General features: G+C 29.5%; 1 protein-coding gene across 3 annotated transcripts in view; it reads right to left on the bottom strand.

Moving 5' to 3' along the window:
* Positions 1 to 18,702: 18,702 nt before the first annotated feature.
* LOC145259121 (nucleolar protein 4-like) overlaps positions 18,703 to 20,263 on the bottom strand; it is a 1,685,616-nt gene continuing 1,684,055 nt past the window's right edge. For all 3 annotated transcript variants that reach the window (XM_080116807.1, XM_080116798.1, XM_080116813.1), the window contains one exon: positions 18,703 to 19,087. In XM_080116807.1, coding sequence (XP_079972933.1) covers positions 18,927 to 19,087 — 161 coding nt within the window. In that variant the 3' untranslated portion in view covers positions 18,703 to 18,926. The remainder of the gene's footprint in view (positions 19,088 to 20,263) is intronic.

Raw genomic sequence — 20,263 nt, 5'->3', positions numbered from 1 at the left:
TATTTAAAAAAATGCACTGTGCCCGGCTATCAGTTACACAAGATAAAATATTCTTTCTGGTGGATAAGACGTCAAATGGTTCATCGTAAACTGTTATCAACAGGATAGGCAAAACAAGAAACAATGAAAGTCTGGAAAACAAAGTGAAATAGAGCGAATTTTTAATGAGTTGAACGCCACACACAGTTCATCCCGTGTCGATCCCATTGATACGTCATCATCTTCGGTTGAAATTACACAAATATTTTTCGTCTTTTTCATTTCCATGTTTTCGTAATACTATTAAGCCACCAATAAAACGTATATACTGATATATGATCATTCATGTAAGCAAACATATAGTAAAATGCACGCATACATACATGATAATATTCTGGTTTTCGAATGTTCTTTCAATGATTTACAGAATATATTTGTCATGTATAATTCGAATAGATCGGGAGTTACTTGATTTTCTATTTAAGATAAATATTTAAATTGCTTTTTTTGTTGAGAATCCTTTTGACACGAGGCTTCGTAATGTGTATTATTTTATTTATTTATTTTTTTTTTGCGAACTTTTGTTCTCCATGTTCTGGTAACATCAAGTGATTAACTGCAACCATATAAGATTGCTTAGTCGCTTAAGGATACCTCCATACCTTGCATGGTTGTCTCACTATATTTTACCCAAACCCCTGGCTTGCTTAAGTTGAATTTGATCCGCTATGTTCCATGTCCCTGCCGAAATATATAGTCGATGAGTCTGTACGGTTCCAGGTAACATTGTCTAAAATAGCGGGTCAAATACTGCATAAGCAAGCCAGAGGATTTGCCAAGACGTGGTGAGACAAGAAGTATTGACTTGGAATACAGTTACACGATTCAGCATCCATATCCGGTCGCGGTTAATCACATGAAGAAAGCCAAAGGATGAGTTGGACGAAACGTAGTGAAAAAAATAACAATGAAAATGAGGAGAAAAATCCGAAAAAACTGAATACTTAAATGTTTGAATGTTATATTCTCAGAAGAAACTTAGTGTTAACTCTGCTATTGTGTCGTGCTGCCAATGCTAATTTAATTAATTCATTTTTTTAAGCAAATCAATTGAAATATACTGTATTTTGTGATCAGTGCAAAAAGGAAATGGATGCTCATTCCTTTGGTTTAGATCCTTATTTTTGTGCAGGAGTTTTAAGAAAGATTCGATTTCGATTTCAACTTCAACTAGTTCTATAATTCTGACTCCATCTCGAGGAATTACAAATGATTCTACTTTAGCAATGTCTTCCAATATTAATACGATATATCAAAATTTTATAGTGATTTTCACATTCTTGCATTTACTAACACATATGGGAAAAAACAACTTATCTTTAGTTAATCGTATACAATTCATCGTTCATAATATACTTGTTTTGGTTTGACATCACCTGAACCCCGAAATGTTGATAAGCCCTTATATGTGTAAAAACAGGTTAATAACGGGATAGGAGTATATTTGTCGTAAAGAAAACCATAATTTGATGCTAATAATTTCTGCAGGAAATATTGTCCTCCGCATTTCGTCCTATAGATAAAAGTGCATTCATAAAGAAAACTCTCACTACCATTATTAATAATACTGATACAAACACTTTAGAGCACAGAGGTGTCTTTTTAATTACCTTTATTATTTATTACTTAGACAAATTCCTGGGTGGAGTTGTTTTTATTTTAATTAATTGTTTTTTTTTGTTTGTTTTTCTTTCAATTTGTATCGAGTACTTTCAAATAGATTAAAATTAAATTGAAATATGTTTTTCTTTTGATATTTATAGACCAAGATTGACTTTTCTGATTGTTCGAGACACGATTCTCAGTTTGGTTGTAATTTTCACACCACAGTTGGGTCAGTGCGAAGTGTGACATTATTTAGGTTTATGTTCATATAAAATTTCAAACTGAAATATTTATTAAATTTATAAAAATAGATCATTCTCATCCAGTCAACTACGATCGGGTTAAACTATTAATTAAATAAGTCTCAGTTCCAAAGTCCGTATGGCTTCCTACTTGCAGCAAAAGTTCCGTGTGTCTTCCCAATTTCATTTTCACTTTCGACTGGAAGATACCCTGTTAGAAACGATGCACCTGAAAAGGATAAAATACTACATCAACTGAAACATTGTTTATATAACAATTGATGGGGATATTACTCCAGACAATATAAATTACATGTTTAGTTGAATGTACAAAATAGCTCCTAAAATGCCCTTCGCCAAGTATGTAAGATTAGTTTTCTAAATCACAATGTTATTACTTAACAATCAAATCTTAACATAAAGTAAGGAGGAAATTTGTTAACTATTTTGTTCCTTAACGAAATAAAGTGACACTTTAAATACCTTTTTACAGTTTGCTTACTTTATGTTCACGGACGACATGGCGGACATGTGTTTAGGTGTGGTGGGTATGTTAAGTCAATAAATATATTTATTTCCAATGTAAATTCGGCGTACAACTATAATCTAAAGTGTAGTTTATGTATTTATTTTTTAAGTTTTATTAATGAAAGTTTCAAACCTGTGGCTGTGTATAATGTCTATAGAAGTGTGTTTCTTTTTGAAAAGGCTTTGAAAATGATTTAATTGTAAAACAAATGGCAAGATAAGTAAATTTAGGGAACATCCTAAAATTGCTTCACCAAGCATTGCTACTCAGAAATGTAGAGGGGATGTATTCAGATACAGATTATTTAAAAAAAAAAAAAAAAAAAAAAAACTCTGTTCAGAAAATCTCCATTTAAAGATTTACCTACGACACAATCGCTTTTTGACACCGATCAAATTGCGTGTGAACTTATTTTTTCAAACCAGGTCTTAGCATTCATGCGGACACTTTTTTAAAAAAAATATTTTGATCAAGATCGTTAGATTTCAATTCGACTGGACGGTGTTTACGTTTCATACCGATAAATGTGTTTGTGTGGGTTTGTATGTATGTGGGATTGTTGGTATGCTGCAATCTACAACGCGCTTGCGAATGTTGACGTAATAGTATATGGGTTTGTGTGTTTAAATGTCTATACACGCGCAGATACATTCATTATTGGTGGCTAGCGCACATTCACACACACATGAAAAGGATACAGTGATATCAAACAAACAAACAAACAAATAAATAAATTCATGGTAATAGTTTTAGGATAAAGTTCGGAAGAAAAATAAAAATAAGGGGAAAGTGTAAAAGGATGCAACATTTTAATGAGATAAATAAAATAAAAACAGAGCTAAAGGGGCATTTTTTCTAGACCATCGTTTTATCGTGAATACCCGTTGTTTTTGTTTATTTTTTTATATATTAGATGATTCTTTCGTTGTTCTCTTTATATTAATATAGATTACTGTCTGTAACATATTTTACACGGAGCCTATAAAGTCCGCGCGCACTTCTATTTAAGATTTCTGGATTTATATTTAAACAGAGAATAATAAGTGATATTATTTGTGTTATTCAAACTCTTATTTCAGCTTTCATGTTATTCTTCCAACGGTGTGTGGTGCGATATAAGACAAAGTAAGATGTTAATAATTTCTAGTTGATATGCTTCTGGGGGGTATTGCAATGCTTAGAACAGGCGATAAAAAGACTATACGTAATAATTAATACTAAATAATAAGACTTCTGTATCGGATTAGCTAACGGAAAAAGATTTATATCGTCCTGGATTAATTAAACGTTCACTACGGAGTTCCATACATAATGCTTAGTACAATATAAAAATTTCCGAGTTCGACAGGATGCATACGCATAGATAGTTTCACATATACTATGGTCCTCTCTATAAGTCCCATTTCATTGATAAAATATGTTCATGGGACAATTCATGTAAATTATAACGTTCAAATAAAGATAGTGTTATTCAAAAGCCAGAAGTTTCATCGACCGAAGGTTACAATAACATACCATAAAACAATACTGATCTGAATGATCCAAATAATGCGTATATAACTTAGAGATACGTTATTAAATACAAACTTAAACACATAATAAAAACTAGCAGGACCCGTGTAATTTCACGAAATAAGAAATATGTTTTGATGAAATTGATTATTATTATTATTTTTTTTTTTTTTTTTGAATAACGTAAAAATAGTTTTGGAGAAAAATACCAACAACAGGCAGCAAATGTAAGTTTATAAGCATTCCTATGAAAATACTGTATATTGTATTTTAAATACAGAACTGATCTAAACGAGATAAATTAATAATAAATACTCAGTAAGTTATGTTGTTCTACCCGATTCAATACAAATAATAAAATCCCACTGTAAGAGACTAGTTTATTTTTTTCAGCTAAGCACATCTTCACACACAATGTTCTTATTTTTGCCTGTTTCTCTCGAATGTTCTCTCTTTTTCGGAACGTTTCGCTGACTTTCTTTAAAAAACCTCTGCACGTCAAAATTACGAAGAGTTCCTTTCTGACACGATTACAACTATAACCGTATATTATGATATTCGAAAACGAAGAAACAGCAGTGCTTAGTCACTGTCAGATTTTTGTTCGCGGTTGTCAGATTTCGTAGATTTTGCTTTTTCGAATAAGTGTGTCCTTTAAAAGTAGGCTTTTTTAAAAGCATGGTGTATGGACTAACTAAAGAAGAAACAAGCAGAAGATAATATAGATAATATATATTTTATTATGGTGTTTAATGTTCAAGATGTCTACCCCCATTGCCTGTGCAAAGGGCGAATGCCGTTCTGTATATAACAACTCTGAAACAAAGCAGCCATGTTCAGTTTTCCAGAAAAGGATAAAAAATAACAGGTTTAAAAATGTCTGAAAATCCTTGTTTAATACAAGAAAATAATAATTAACTTTAAATGTAAAACCTTAAATCAATTATAATACCTAAATTTTAAATCTGGAAAAGTTGATGTAGACTCACGTGCCCCATTCGCTTAGCAAAATACCTAATCAAGATAATTACTCTTAACTTTCTAGTGTAAACTAAACGATAGTATTCTACTAGATATCGATGTGTGGCTGCACATAGTATTTCCAAATTCTAATCAATAGAAATATACAGAGATTGGAGTAGAATTCTGACTAAAACGGTAGCTTTAACGTTAACATTTAAGATATTTAAAGAACGTATAACACGTGTTTCTTTCGTCTTTTTATATATTTTTTCTCCTAGCTGTAAGATGCAGAAAAAGGGATAGTTTGTTTCAAAGGGATAAATATGAATATGAGATAAGAGAAGAAAAAGACCGGTATTAACTCCACGAGAAAAAAGTCACGGTAAAATTGTTTAAATTTTTCCGAGGTAAAAAGTTAAATAATCAAATAAAATAATCAATATAATTTACACGTAGGCATACGTGCGTTATTCGAGATTCATTTGTTTCGGAATCTGTTTTATAAATATGCTTATATAATAGTTAAGTCAAAAAAGTTAATAGCTAAGTTGAATAACACTATCAATGTTGTAAGAAATACCATCTTCAAGGGAATCTCGGCTGATAGGCTGATTTATCTATCGATGTAATTATTTAATAATAATTATATATTATTACATTGTTGTATTACGTTATTATTATAAGCGAAGTACATTAACATTTTGCAATTAATTTGTAAGAAGTAAAAAGTTTGCTAGTAAAACTCAAATATTGATTTACCAATTTATTATTTCAACTTTAAAAGTTTTTGGCAACATAATGTTATATATACATATTATGCTAACTGTTCTCCTTTTTTGACAGGAAGATTTTAATTTCGAAGTGCGAAGGCCTAAACCGGGTTTCCTTATTCCTATTTGTGACCTTCATTGACTTGATAATGTAATTAAATCCCTATGTAATTCTACTATTTATCGTGCTAACTTATATATTTGTCCGACTGGTTTTCATTGTGATTTACAAATACCTTCAGTCATGTTGTTTCTCGGCTTTCTCCAGTTCAGTTTTCTGATACTCTTTTTCTCCATTTGTCATATCATTTTAGTGCTTTTGCTCGGCATTGAACTAAGAATATCAAGGTTGCCTGCTAATTTAAACCAACATTATTATCATCTCAAATTCGAAAAGCAGTTTGTGAGAAAAAATTGAGGAATTTGAATTTCATTAAATCAATTTGGGTTGGTTCTCTCATCTGTTAGTTTCTTATCACACGTTATGATAATAACTAACACAGATGCGAAAATTAATACATAATGTGTAAATGCTGTATAAAATTATTAACTCTAAAAATATTTAATTTTATCAAAGATAACCTAGTTACCATTATCAATCAAAAAATTCAAACTGAAAAGCTGCGTGGCAACAAACTTATACAAAAGATTATTATTCTTATTTAAGCACGATGTATTTCCCTTAGCTGTGTTCTGTTAGAAAGTGATTGTGTTAGACGATTCATATATTTAGTCGAACATTCAGAGCTAGGACGAGTATTTAACTTAAAGGGTGTTGAGTATTTGAAATTTGATTTTCCGCATGAATACCAGGGAAACAATGCTAAGATTATTATTATTATTATTCCAGATTTAGGCTTTGTGTAACTGTCAAATTTTGTCTTTGGGTTCAAGAGATACAAGGATAGACATATGTGACCCTAGTTTAAAGAGAAGAGGCTTTGAAAGAAGTGTGTTTCCTTATGAGAATTAGAAGGAACACATTACCGAGAGAGGAACGCTAAACATTAGTCGACTTTTATAATGAAAAAATGACCTTAGGAAAGTGTTAGAAATATGAAAAGGAAAAAAGATGAAAAAGAAAAAAAACACAAAAACAAAAGAATGAGAGCAAAGGAATTGTTAAAAATTAGATAAACGGGGGCGAGGCACAGGTAGTGACGTTTACTCATCGGTTAAACAATAATAAACAAAGAAAAATAAGTCAGAAAAAGGAGCGAATGTGTAATGTTCATTTTTTTTTTCGTTCAATTTTTCCATTGTTTCTTACTAAAAAAATGTACACTGAATTTTTAGCAGAAATATGTAAAAAATTTACACAAAAATAATTGAAATAAAAACACACCACCAAAAATAAAAATTAAATTAAGAAAAAATAAACGCCACCAAAATAATTTCTTTTTCTTTCTGGTCATCAACGATTTTCGCATTTTCTTTTTGTATATATATATATATTTTTTTTCAAAAATAAATAGATAAATAGGAAACGTTTTAATATACATAGAGAAAAGGGAGAGAGGGGGAGGGCACTTGAAGTGTAACTATTTAGGTTTGGGTGAATTAAAATATATTCTTTTTTTTTTTTTTTTTTTTTGCTTTATATGAATTTTCAGAGTTTAATCAACTCGGGAATATAGAACGACTTTAAATTCATACTTCATAAATCATAAAATTACATATATTTTTCTTTCCAGCGAGAGAGGACATAACGGCAACAAAACAACTCTAACGACAATGGGCTAGTTTAATTTCTTTAATCATTTCTTTTTTTTATTGAAATTTTAACAAAGAAAATTTCCAAAATGATAAAGAGAGAGAGAGAGGGAGAAAGAAAGAATAAATAACGTTTTAATGTGCTGTATTTAAATAAAACCGTTCCAATACATACTTATTTTAGCAAATATTTAGATGAAGTAATACCCTTATTTAATATTTATTCAAAAAAAATAGGTTACCGCCTCACATGTGTATAAGGCTGAACAATATCGGGTATCTATTATGTAATAGATGATTTTAAATAAACATAAAAAAAAATTGTTACAACATTATGATGAAATCCATTCAAAATATTCTTCAATATTAATCATTTAAAGGCAGCAATGAAAGAGAGGTTTATGAATTGAAATAGAAAATAAAGCTGATTACTTGTTATTAGTCTACGACATAAATCGAACAATTTTGCATTTTATACGAAATATGAGTCTTTGACAAATATAAAATGTATTCCAAATATATCACTTTTATGTAACAATTAAATAACATAACGTAAGGAATAACCAAATTTTCTAAAGAAATAAGGGATTAATTTATTTCAAACTTTGAAGTTTTTAATGTCTGGAAACCCTAACTTGATTTGCCTACCTATTTTTTTAGGTTTGATATCCTGGTATTTGTTTTTATTTAGCTATTTATCTTATAATAAGTAAAAATGATTGTATTAGGGTTGAAATGCAGGTCCTTATTTATACGAGGTTAAAATAAGACAGACGCTCGCCTTTTTTAGCAAAAGTTCTCTGGATAAATCATCGTCTTCGATCAGTTTCAAAAGACAACGGATAACCCCTGTAAGGTTAGCTACGAATGTAATTGTAAGGAAAAGGCTGCGTAATCTCCAAATACCGATTCTTGAATCGGCATTGCTTGAGTCCAATAGGAAATAGAAGTCCGGAAGACTGGAAACAATTCTGGGATAAGCAGAGAGCACATACAACACCGGGAAATCCAATCTGATCCTCCATGTTAGTACTGACCAGGCTGTTTAACTTCGGTGATCTAACGTAAAACGACGTCAACATGATTATGCCTATATTGATAATCCGAACACAAATATGTTGACAATTTATTTATTTATTTTTTTTTGCAATTTGTCTAAGAACTATATAATTATACACTGTGGGGGGATTCTTTAAGGAAAAGAGATTAATATTAAGTGTTTTTCTAGTTTTCATTTCCTGAAGTTTTTTTTTCTATATCTATTTAAGATATGTTCATTTAAATGTGTCTCTGGGTAATTTGCGAACAAACTCAGGGCCGTTCTTTATGTGTATATTAAATAATGATCAATTGCAATTCATAATAGTTAAAAAGAAATAATAATGGTATCCTCCTTCATATCTAAACAACTTCCTGTAACGCTGCCTTCATTAATAATCAAATTATACCCAATTTACATCATAAGTGATTACTACATTCATAAACTTCATCCACGAGTGGCTTTCGGACCTTGATAAGTGGTGACTTCTAAGTAAAAAAAAATGCAAGAATTATTCCAATATTTTAATAAATGCCTGCATTACTTCAGGTACATTTTTTGCGTTCTCTATTGTCAGTAAGCAGTCGGCGCACTTTCTTGTAATAAGGACATTTTATGAAAATAATATCTAATTATATAGTTCAGATTTTATTTCCAACTTTTCTTCATAATTTGCCCGTAAAGATAAATTAATTTACTATTTTTGTTTTACACGTTCCGAATTGAAGAAGACAGTAAGACGTATCTTCAGTTGAGTTGACAAAAAAGAAAAGATAAATTAAGGAAAATATACAAGTATAAAGCGAATTGGAGATGGGAAAAAAATCAATTAATCCCAGAAAGGAACAAATAATTAGTAAATGATAATTTTATTAATTAAGGAATGATTAATTTAAAGAATTAACAATTAAATGATTAAATAAAAAAAAGAATAAATGCCTATTAGTAATTTTGACAATCATTCAAAAATGTGAAGTATTTTAAAAGCAAGATGGGGGATTTTTTTTTTTTTGATGCAGCGCAAGGAATTGTGGGATATCACTGTTTATTAATGAAAATGGAGATCTTATCCTCGGCACAAGGACTTAAAAATAACATTATGTTTAACAACAAAAAATGGAAAATGAATAAACATATTTTACATATTAGCTTGTCAATGATTATATCGTAAAATAACAAGTAGTCTCGCACATAGAATAAAATAAACAATTTTGATAAAGGATTTGAGGAATTTGAAACTCGCTGTGATATTTTGCTTTAAAATGAATAAAATAACTAAAAAAAACAAACAAAATTCACTTAATCAATAAATAATTAAATAGATCAATGTTATAGATAAATTCAATTGAGTTAATTCGAAATTATTCATTTTAAGAAATAAATACAAAAATTCTTATATATATCATACAAAAATGGAAAGTATTTTCTCAATTTAATTTTTTTTATATATTTTTGCAAAATTATATATTTATTCACTTTTTTAAACAAAATGAATTTATCGCAATTCGTAATGTATAGATAATCTATATGTAGTCATGAGTGTGTGTGTGCCTGTTAAACATAAGGTTTTACGTACGTGGTTCACGTTTTAGATCCTTCCACACCCTCCACTTAAATTTTTCTCTCTCTCTCTTTCTCTCCCTTTTCTCTCTCGCTCTCTCTCCCCTGTGTTTCTCCGGTTCAATTCATCACTCATATTAAGTAAATATTCATTTTTTTTTTAATTTTTGTCACAAAACCAACAACAATACAGCGCGAGAAGAAGTCGAAAATGAGCATGAAAAAAAATTAAAACGATGTGACGTCAACATTTCACGTGACGTTTTACAATGACGTCACTTCCAAATATGGTTTTATTTTTTAAATATTTTTTTCAGTTTCATATATATGTATATATACACAAAATTTGTATATATATATAAATATATATATATATATAGTAATTTATTGGAATGTAGAATGTTTTATGTAACAGATAAGAGTGTGAGAATGAATATATTATGTGTGTATGCATATATTTCGAATGTTTATACATTCGCTTATAAATGTACATATATCTTTTGATGCATGTATATGAGTGCATGTATACGTATAGATATACGTGGGTGTGCATATTTATATGCATATATATACATACATATACGTTTGTGTGAGGAATAACATGCTTTGTATGATGGATGTATGGGTTTTAATATATTGCTAACATTGTCCGGAATAGAACATGTTAAACCATTTTTTTGTAATTTATAAACAGTAACCATGTCAATTTATTGTGTAGTTGTGTTTTAAGATATTCAATATCTTTGTGTTATATTTTAGAGGGTGAAAGTGTAGGCAACGACATTTCTTTGAGGATTCAAAATGAGATATATATATATATTTATTTATTTTTAAACATTTCTCATACCTGATTTAGTAATATATATGTTCTGTCTGTATTGTAAAAAGTACATCATATGATCAATCAATGAAAATATTATCTTTTTTGTTATTTAATAAATTTTAGTATACATAAATCACCAAACATTTTTTTTTGTTTTAATTCTATATTCTTTCATCTTTTTAAATATTTTCTTTCGAACGTATGTGTGTTTTTGCGTTGAAAAAGACTTGCGATAAGAAAACGTTTTGTAGGCGTATGAAGTGACTCTCAAATCTCTTAGACAAATTTAATGATCTTAAAATATTAAAGAATACCATGGCACTAGTAAAACAACATCTAGTTCAAATATAATTAAGATATTAACGTAGCGCCTATATTCACTGCAAACATCAATGCAATTAACTGAAACTAGACAGACAAATCGCGTTTGCCTGCACTTATGTTTTCTCATAAAGACCTTGTCTGTTAAAAAAATGTTTCTGATATGTGCTCGAAATCAAAATATAAGCATGTGTATTTCATGATGTAAACGTTTTGTTTAGTATTATTATTCTATTCCAAAGCATCTCTACAAAAGGGAATAATTACTTTTGTTCAATATAATCGAAATTCTTAGTATAAAAAAACAAACCTTTTACTAAGAAAGTGCAAAATGACCCATCTCTTAGATGTATAAACATATAATCTCCTTCTTTCATTTAAAACGTCATATAAATTCAGGAAACCAACCAATGTAAACGTAATTTACAGTATTTAATAATTACCGACCACAATATATAACGAAAACATTATTTTTACTCTTCGATAAAACGTATACTTTTGTTTGAACAAAAATATCTTTACTAACGTTATAGTTTTAAACACTAAAATAACACGAATTTAATTTTGATTTATTTTTGTTTTGTAAAGAGAAAGCACTGTAGATGGTAACCATTATAAATTACTTGTATTTAAGAAGCCCTACGAAAAAGTCCATGAAGTCCGTATTACTGAAATAATACCTTAATGATAAAGTTTGCATTAATGTAAGTAATATACCTTGAAGATAAAATAATTCCTCGAACTATAGATATTATTGAATTAAGCAATGTTTATTCAATATTTTCACCAAAAAAAATATCATTGCAAAGGAATCTTTAATGTATTTTTAATGATAAAATATTCCAAATGTAATATTATAATATTTGCTCTTCACGCACGAATGTTAAAACATTCCTGTATATATATATATATATATATATATATATATATATATATATATATATATATATATACTCTTTGTAATAAAATGAAAGTATTGGGGTCCAGGATGTATAAGAATGTTTTAATGTCCCTATGAATTTAAAATCAAAATAGAATTTTTGCCGTTAAGGCTTCCATAATGCATCGTCTTGTTTGTTTTAAGTACGATACGGCCGGTTTCTGTTACGAAACTCTCGATTTTAGGGGGATAATCAAGCAACTTTATATCTAAAAAAAAAAAAAAAAAAATAGCCAGCTGTTTGCATTTTAAAAAATTCAGTATCGTAAGATTTCACTTGGCTAATTAGCTTTGAAATAGTTCTTTACAATTTATTTAACTTTCAAATATGGCTTAATTTTCGAAGTTTCGTAGCCACCGTGAAAACACTTTTTTGCATGGTAGGAATATTTTTAACTAATAATTACCGATCACAATATATAACGAAAACATTATTTTTACTCTTCGAGAAAACGTATAATTTTGTTTGAACAAAAATATCTTTACTAACGTTATAGTTTTAAACACTAAAATAACACGAATTTAATTTTGATTCATTTTTGTTTTGTAAAGAGATATTTTTGTTTTAGAGATAAACATTAGGCTTTAATCTTCCAAACACGATCAATATATAGTCGGAAACTTCTAAAAAAAGAATTATGAAGCGAATTTCCTAACCATGGGTCCTACCAGATTTTACCATTAAATTGTACATACCTACTGTTTATCGGTTTACCTGAATCTAAGGCTCAAGTGAAAATGCATAGTTAAGTACTAGCGAACATGTTTTATATATTTATGCTCATAATTGTGTACACGCACATAGCAGTGTATATATATATATATATATATATATATATATATATATATATATAAGCACATATCACTATAAGTACACGAAAATACTATCATCGTAATTTTTACACAATCTTTTAAAATTGTCAATATAAATCAAAATTATCAATATAAAACCTCATTTTAATTGAAGTTTCTCATTTTAGTTTCTGCTTTTTAAAAATGTTTCTCATTTTCTTGAATAAATTTGAACGTTCAAAATAGAACATTTGCATCTTCACCAGATTTTTATACACCTGAACAACCTTGTTTGGTATATGCTTCTCAAATATTTATTTGATGTTCTGAAAGAAACTAAATACTTTGGCAATACGTTTTCTTATGTTTTCTCTTTTTTCAACCAGTTTGTCTTTCAGATATACTCATTTGTACCTTTATATATACGTATATATAAATATATATGCGTGTATACATATAAGTGTATGTTTCTGTGTGTGTGTGTGTGTGTGTGTGTGAAATAGGCTGTCATCAATTGACTAGATCATCAACATGGGCAAGATAAGTATCCTATAGATAATTATCTCCAATATATATATTTTTTTTCAATTTTTAGAGTCTGTATTAATATAAGTTCTGAAATAAAAATACAATTTGTCCAATATTTTTTTTTTGTATTTCATCATGACTTTAGTCACAAGAGTTATGCGGCAGTCTTTGCTCCCCAGAGGTGGAGGGGGAAAACAGAATGGATTCATTGTTAAAAAAAAAAAAAAATAAAAAAAAAATATTTTCTCAACATCACAACTTGGAATGTGTTCAAACGTTTTGTGTATCGGTGTTAGTATTTTACACACGTACATACACACAAATTTATGTATATATATATATATATATATATATATATATATATATATATATATGCTGGTTTGTTTGTTGTATCGGAATATTTATGCAAAGTTATTAAGATGTTGATAAATGGGGAAGACTCTGCAGAATCGAGTTGCTTAGCTAAAAAGAACTCAAAATTTCCTTTAACCACAAAGATTGTTTGTCTCAAGAAAGCGCACGAAAGTAGATTCGATTTCTTTAATGTAACCATTTTATTACATGTGTAATTTTACCGGTCTTGCATTATAAATACATGGAAACAGATACTGCTTTGAAGACTTTCCGTCAACTAGAGAGAAAAGCTGGGATATTCAACGGGCATCTGATGTTAATTGACAAACTACGCTTTTACTCTATTTCGGCTTCACATTTAGAACATGCTTTACTTGGTGTACGGATACAAGTACTCGTCAAAATTGTTGGCAAACTAAAGAAATATATAGCCCAAGGATTCCAAATTGATATGAATACTTATTATCTAAATAAAATACTGAGCAACATGTGTACATTTTTCATATTTTCGCTAATCGCCATATATCTTAGTTGTTGTTTGCGATCAAACACGAAATTAGATAAGCAGATTCTCGGGTGTGCAGCTCAGCAATAATTGAACAATCGCAGCTTAAGCCTCGTTAGTTTTATTATTTGTTCTCCGATTTAAACTGAATAAAAAGTATAGAGTCACTTTTAACAATAAGATTATATTTTGAAAAAATATGTGCAAGTGACGCTACACTGGCTTGATCTACTGTCAACTGTAAAATCTTTTTTAAAATCAACCTAATATTTAAATTTGAAACCTTGTTATAACAATTACGTAAATCAATCCTTATTATAGCGATGCACCTAATTGAGTATAGGATTTAAGAATATAAACCGGTAACTACTCCACACTTGGCAGGGTAAAATCGATGAAACACTCATTTATCCAATAGACACAGTATACATTTCTTGATCAGAGACCTTATTTTAGGAGAACCTACAATAAGCACTTGACAATTTATTTTTTCAACGACCCCCCATTTTTTTCTCTCTCTTTCTCTCTCTCCCCCTCTCTCTCCCCCTCTCTCTCTCTCTCTCTCTCTCTGTTTACAGGGGGAAAACTTTTTTATTTTTCGATTATATTCCAATTTTTTTTTATACCGATCATTTTATTTGTGAAGTTCAAGGTATGTTAAATATAATCAAAATGCATATAAAAATTGATTGAAAATCCACTATATTCTAAATTTCAAGAAGTTATTCATATTATTATACTTGATAATCCATGGGTGAAACGGTCCGTCCCAATATAGCGGCATTTTTAGAAATATAACTGAAATAAACAGAATACTGATTAAAAGCTTTCACTGAAATTTTAATTCTATTTTGTTATATTGAAGTTTAGTGAATCTTTATGAATGAAAGATTTGATTCACCTGAAGTAAATCATGAGGTTCAACATTACGTATCACTTTATCAATATTTGTATTTCTTCAAAGAAAGAAACAACTATTTTATTATTGTGTATTTATTAGTATATAAATTCGCAATTCCAACAAAATGTGCATATTGTACTACAAATATGCCTTCATTGTTCAAAAATCGGCATCGCGATATTTTTATTAATATTTAAATTTCTTACATGATTAAATTATGAATTGTTTCTTTTCTAATTTTACATAAATTCGTGTACTGTTACTTAGCTGAAAATTATAATCGGTGTAGTCTTAAATAATTACATGTTTTTTTTTTATATATTCATAGAAAATCATTGAATATAATTTTTAGAAACAATTTTAACCCAAAATTTTTCATAACGTCACGTATGATCTTTCGTTTTCCTTGCTTTCTCCCATTCTTTTAGAGTGCTAGCATGGGAGCTGTTTGCAAATGATAACTATTATGAAAACAAATACAAGACAAAACTAACTTTCCTGTTGATGGCTTTTTAACGTTAGAAGAAATCGTACTCTCTTTTTATATAACTGATGCGATATTATACGGTTTGAATACTCTCAGAATGATGTTAAGAAAATGTTATAATTTATGACATCGAATGCTTTAAAGTGTGTCATGTTATGCTTAAATGTTAATTAAGAAAGACAGCATCCCGCGTGATATATTCCTCTTAGGTATCCCTTAAAAGCATTAGCATACCTGAGATTAGAATTAATAATATCCGTATAGTAGATAATTTTCAGCTCATTTTTTCACAACATATTTGTAAATGTGCTGTAATATATAGATGATCAAAATGACAGGATCCATCCCACGTTTTCCACTAGAAAATTATAAAAGTAAAGGGTTTGAATCAAATATTAATGGTCTAGAAATGAGTCTTGCTTAATATATTCAACCCGACTTATTTTTGTCACTTGATTTATTGATAGTATCTTCAGATTTTTCCTTAGAGACTAGTTATTCATCAACCTTCGACGATTAATATAAGTTAAAAACGCAGTGAAATTTTATATATAATGATTAAATAATTATTTTAAATAACATTATGCTCAATAAGGCTTTAATGGCATAAGTTCAAAGCATGATGGATTAAATTTAGACTTCGGTTATCGGTTACAACGGAAAGTATCTGAACGTTAAATTCCACACGGAGCCTTTATCTAATTTTGAAAAGTGAAAGTGTGTTGGTTACTTTCATAAATCTTTTGTGTATTCTTGTCTTTTGCAACGTATATCAAATAGAACTCGAGTTTTTAAATCGGCAATTATTCAGGAGGTCCCAACATGTACTTCGTGCTCCCATTACCGTTTTACAATAACCCTGTTCATACGCACTCTGATAGTGTCCAAACAAATTAGAAATAATTGTCTTCAGAATATGTAGATATTTTAATTAATCACAGACAGTATACGAGCTTCCTTCGGAAAACCGGTTTCAGATACAATACATACATTCTATCCACTTTTGGCGCCATGTTGTTTATTGTTATTAAATATATAAATTATGTCAAATCTGTGTAAGACTCACGTTCTTAAAATATATATTTTTACTTACTTCAATAGTTATTCTTATGGTAATGTGTATACAGTTCGTCCCAAAAATTAGCTGTACACATTAAAATTTATGATTTTATAGAAATAATTATATTTTAATGATAATTACATCACGGATTATCGCCAATGTTTCCCTCGATAAAACGAGGCGGAAATAAAAATATTCAGATTTTAATGAATTCTTTAAATATCTACATTTCTATCTTTATTTGATGTTTAAGGAAAGCCTCTATTAAAATATAAACGTCATCCGTATTTAGGAAGTTTCAATAAGATTTTTAAACATTACAATAATGATAAATTATATGTTGTTGACATAAATTATATATTCTAACATTTTGGTTATATATTTAAAAAACGTAATGCGTAGAGACGTAAAAATCAACATCTATATTCTTTATTCATCAAGTCAGGCGGACATAATTTGCCGTTCTCTAAGGGTTCATTTATGAAATCTTAGCGCGAGTCGATTTTTCTCTGAATTCGTGTATCGTGTAACTAGGAAATAAATTGAGCAATTGTTTTACTGCTCATAAAATTTTAATCATGATATTTTATGATGAATATTCAAATAATACATTGACTTAAAAGATTAAGTCTCAATATATTTTGTTTTTCAGTTTTAAAGGGCACATTACAGATTAAAAAAAAAAAAAGCAATCCGTCTACCGCTCATGGAATAATGTTGAGTTAATGAAGTACCCGATTTGACGGCGGCAGACAAAGTTTTGTGAAAGACTTCAATAGTTCAGGATCGTCGCAATTTGTTGAACTCTGTAAGGAGTAAAGAAATGGAAAAAATGGCTACGATATTCCATCGGAAAGGCAATTCCATTATCCTTCAATAAATCGTATAATAATGCGACAAAAATATGTCCGCTCACTACCAGCACATTACGCGTAAATTCTCCATTTTCTGTAGATGTATTTTCGATCTCCGATTTTGTATATAGATAACATTAAAAAGAATATACGTCTAACTAGGTTTTGAAATAATGTTAGAAATCTATGAGGCGAAAATTTGTATTCAGCATTAATTTCACAGAAAAACTATTCATATATATATATATATATATATATATATATATATATATATATATTATGCACATCGGTTCCCGCGCTCAGAAAATTGTTTTAAGCATATCTTTCATTCAGAAATGAATGCATAAATAGATATTCGAAGTGTTAAATTCGACGGAAGTCTAACGAATGTTTTATAAAAATGATCTTGCATCACTGAAAGGTACTTCAGATTGTTTTAAACACATCCACTAAATATTAGGTTGGTGCAAAAATAATGGCGTTTATAATATATATATATATATATATATATATATATATATATATATATATATATATAGTTGAACTTCAAATAATGACATTTTTGCACCAAGATAATAGATTTATGGGCGGCTAAACTTTCTAACAGGAACCATCTTGAACCGCAAAAATATTTGAAGCGTATTATTTTATTTCGTTTTATTTATTTATTAAAGCGACCAACTAAATATTTTATGCATTGAAGACCAATTCAGGTTTACCCTTCGGAACACTGGAGAATTCTAATTTTTCGAGGGTGTCATAATTAAGTAAGCCCGATATAAAAGTTTTTCATTCGATTAAAATTTGATCAACTTTTATATATTTAGGCGATTACGTGCGCTATGGATTCGTATTAGTTTCATTTTCTTATACGTGTTGATAAACCTCTGTTATATCTACTTTTTTACTAACTTGTTTTCTTTGCTTTGTGGTTGTATTATTCCTCAACAATCAAACAAAACTATTATATAAATATATACTTCTTCAATCATGTTTCCGTAAAAAAAAAATCTCATATATATATTATGATTCTTTTTTCTGTCTCTGTCCAAATCGAAAAAAATATCCATATTATATCCAGAGTGACGGGGAAAGAAATCCATAAGAGACGACTCCTTTTTAATTTGTTCCTTGATTCCTTCGCCATGCATGTATATTTATTTAATTTTCTTTTTTTAGAATCGTTTCTGTCGTATTTTATATATTTGTCTCTTTAGTTTCTTCCGTCTCCGCCATTTTACGTTTTATTTAATTTTTGTTTTGTTTTCGTTTGTCTTTTTAGTTTATTTAAAGGTTTTCTCATCCTGTTTGTTATCTTTTTTTTATATATAAATCTTTTTCATATTGTCTCCGTTGTTTTTAGTATTATTTGTCCCCCGATTTTCTGTGTTAATTTTGCTGCAATAACAACTGCTCTAGCTCGTCTGCCGACCGATAGAGAAAGGCTGCCGATTCTCTGTATCCTGCGATTAATTGCTTGATGGTTGCTACTTCACTCGTACTGAGTTGGTTTTTCGAGTTCTGCTTTTTCATGCTCAAATCTGTCGGACCTGTAAAGAGAGAAAAAAAAAGATATATACATGTATCAAAATAAATTATACCTTCGTTTCTATATATAAAAAAAGTAATTTTACAGGATAAAAGTTCACAAGATTTAATAATTGACAGTATTTAAACATATTTTCGAGAAGTGAAACCGATAAATAGAATGATCAAAATTTGATTACTTCTACGGACTGTTTAAGCCGCATACAGTGATAAATGAGGAAATTGTCATCATAATAAACGACATCATTCCATTTCCGTTTGATTAAAACGGATCTGTTTGTTGCAGACTATCTACTAGTTGGACAGATTTGTGTAAATCTCAAGAACAATAGGAACGTTCCATCATGTCTAAAAGTGACACAATATTCAACTAATGAGATCGGAGTTGTGCCGCTGTAGAACCTATGCTCTCTACCGATCTAAATTATGAAAACAGTACACTTGCGAGCACCCTCAAAATGCAAACCATGACGGTTTAACGATGGAGGCACAGCTCAATGAAGTTTTCGGAAACTGTTATGGTCTTTGGTATGGTTTCAAGTTAGGGTCACATTTAGCCACGTGACATATTCACAGTCGACTTGAAAGTCAACACGAAAGTGTACCCGGATTTGCTGAAGAGTGTGATGATCCCCTAGTCAATTCAGGTGGCCACTGACAGACTCTGAGTGGACAGCAGGACTCTGCGCAGGCTCACAAATCCAAAGAAACCTAGACTTGGATTTAAGAGTGTTACGACTTTGAGCTCTTCTCTCACTCTCCCGATCCTTCCCCGACTTGAACCCGCTTGAATACTTCAGTTGGTTATACGTCGAAAGCATCTTCAATATGACTTCGGACAACACCTTAAATAACCTTAAATTTCAATTAACTCACAAAACGACTTATCGCTGGCAAGTATTTGTCTAACACGCTGTTTCCCTCTCATTCTGATATGTTTGACCTTCCGATCACTCTCTTCTACGTATACGAGGTGACTTGAATAAGTTTCTAGACTTGTTTTGTACAACCATTTTAAATTTACGTAGACAATTGAAAATTTAGCATGCTATTGAGGTATATCTTAGATAAGCGACTTTATTTTATACTTTCACGTTTAAATGAACAACTACAGAAGGAATTCGAATACACCCTACTAAAGCCTGATTTTCGCAGCTGGTGAATTTAAAAAAAAAGCA

This window comes from Euprymna scolopes, chromosome 3, assembly GCF_053919585.1.
Source record: "Euprymna scolopes isolate OS-2025 chromosome 3, ASM5391958v1, whole genome shotgun sequence".
NCBI classification, from domain to species: Eukaryota; Metazoa; Mollusca; class Cephalopoda; order Sepiida; family Sepiolidae; genus Euprymna; species Euprymna scolopes.
The sequence above is the reverse complement of the archived record's forward strand: the minus strand, read 5'-3'. Positions and strand labels throughout refer to the sequence as shown.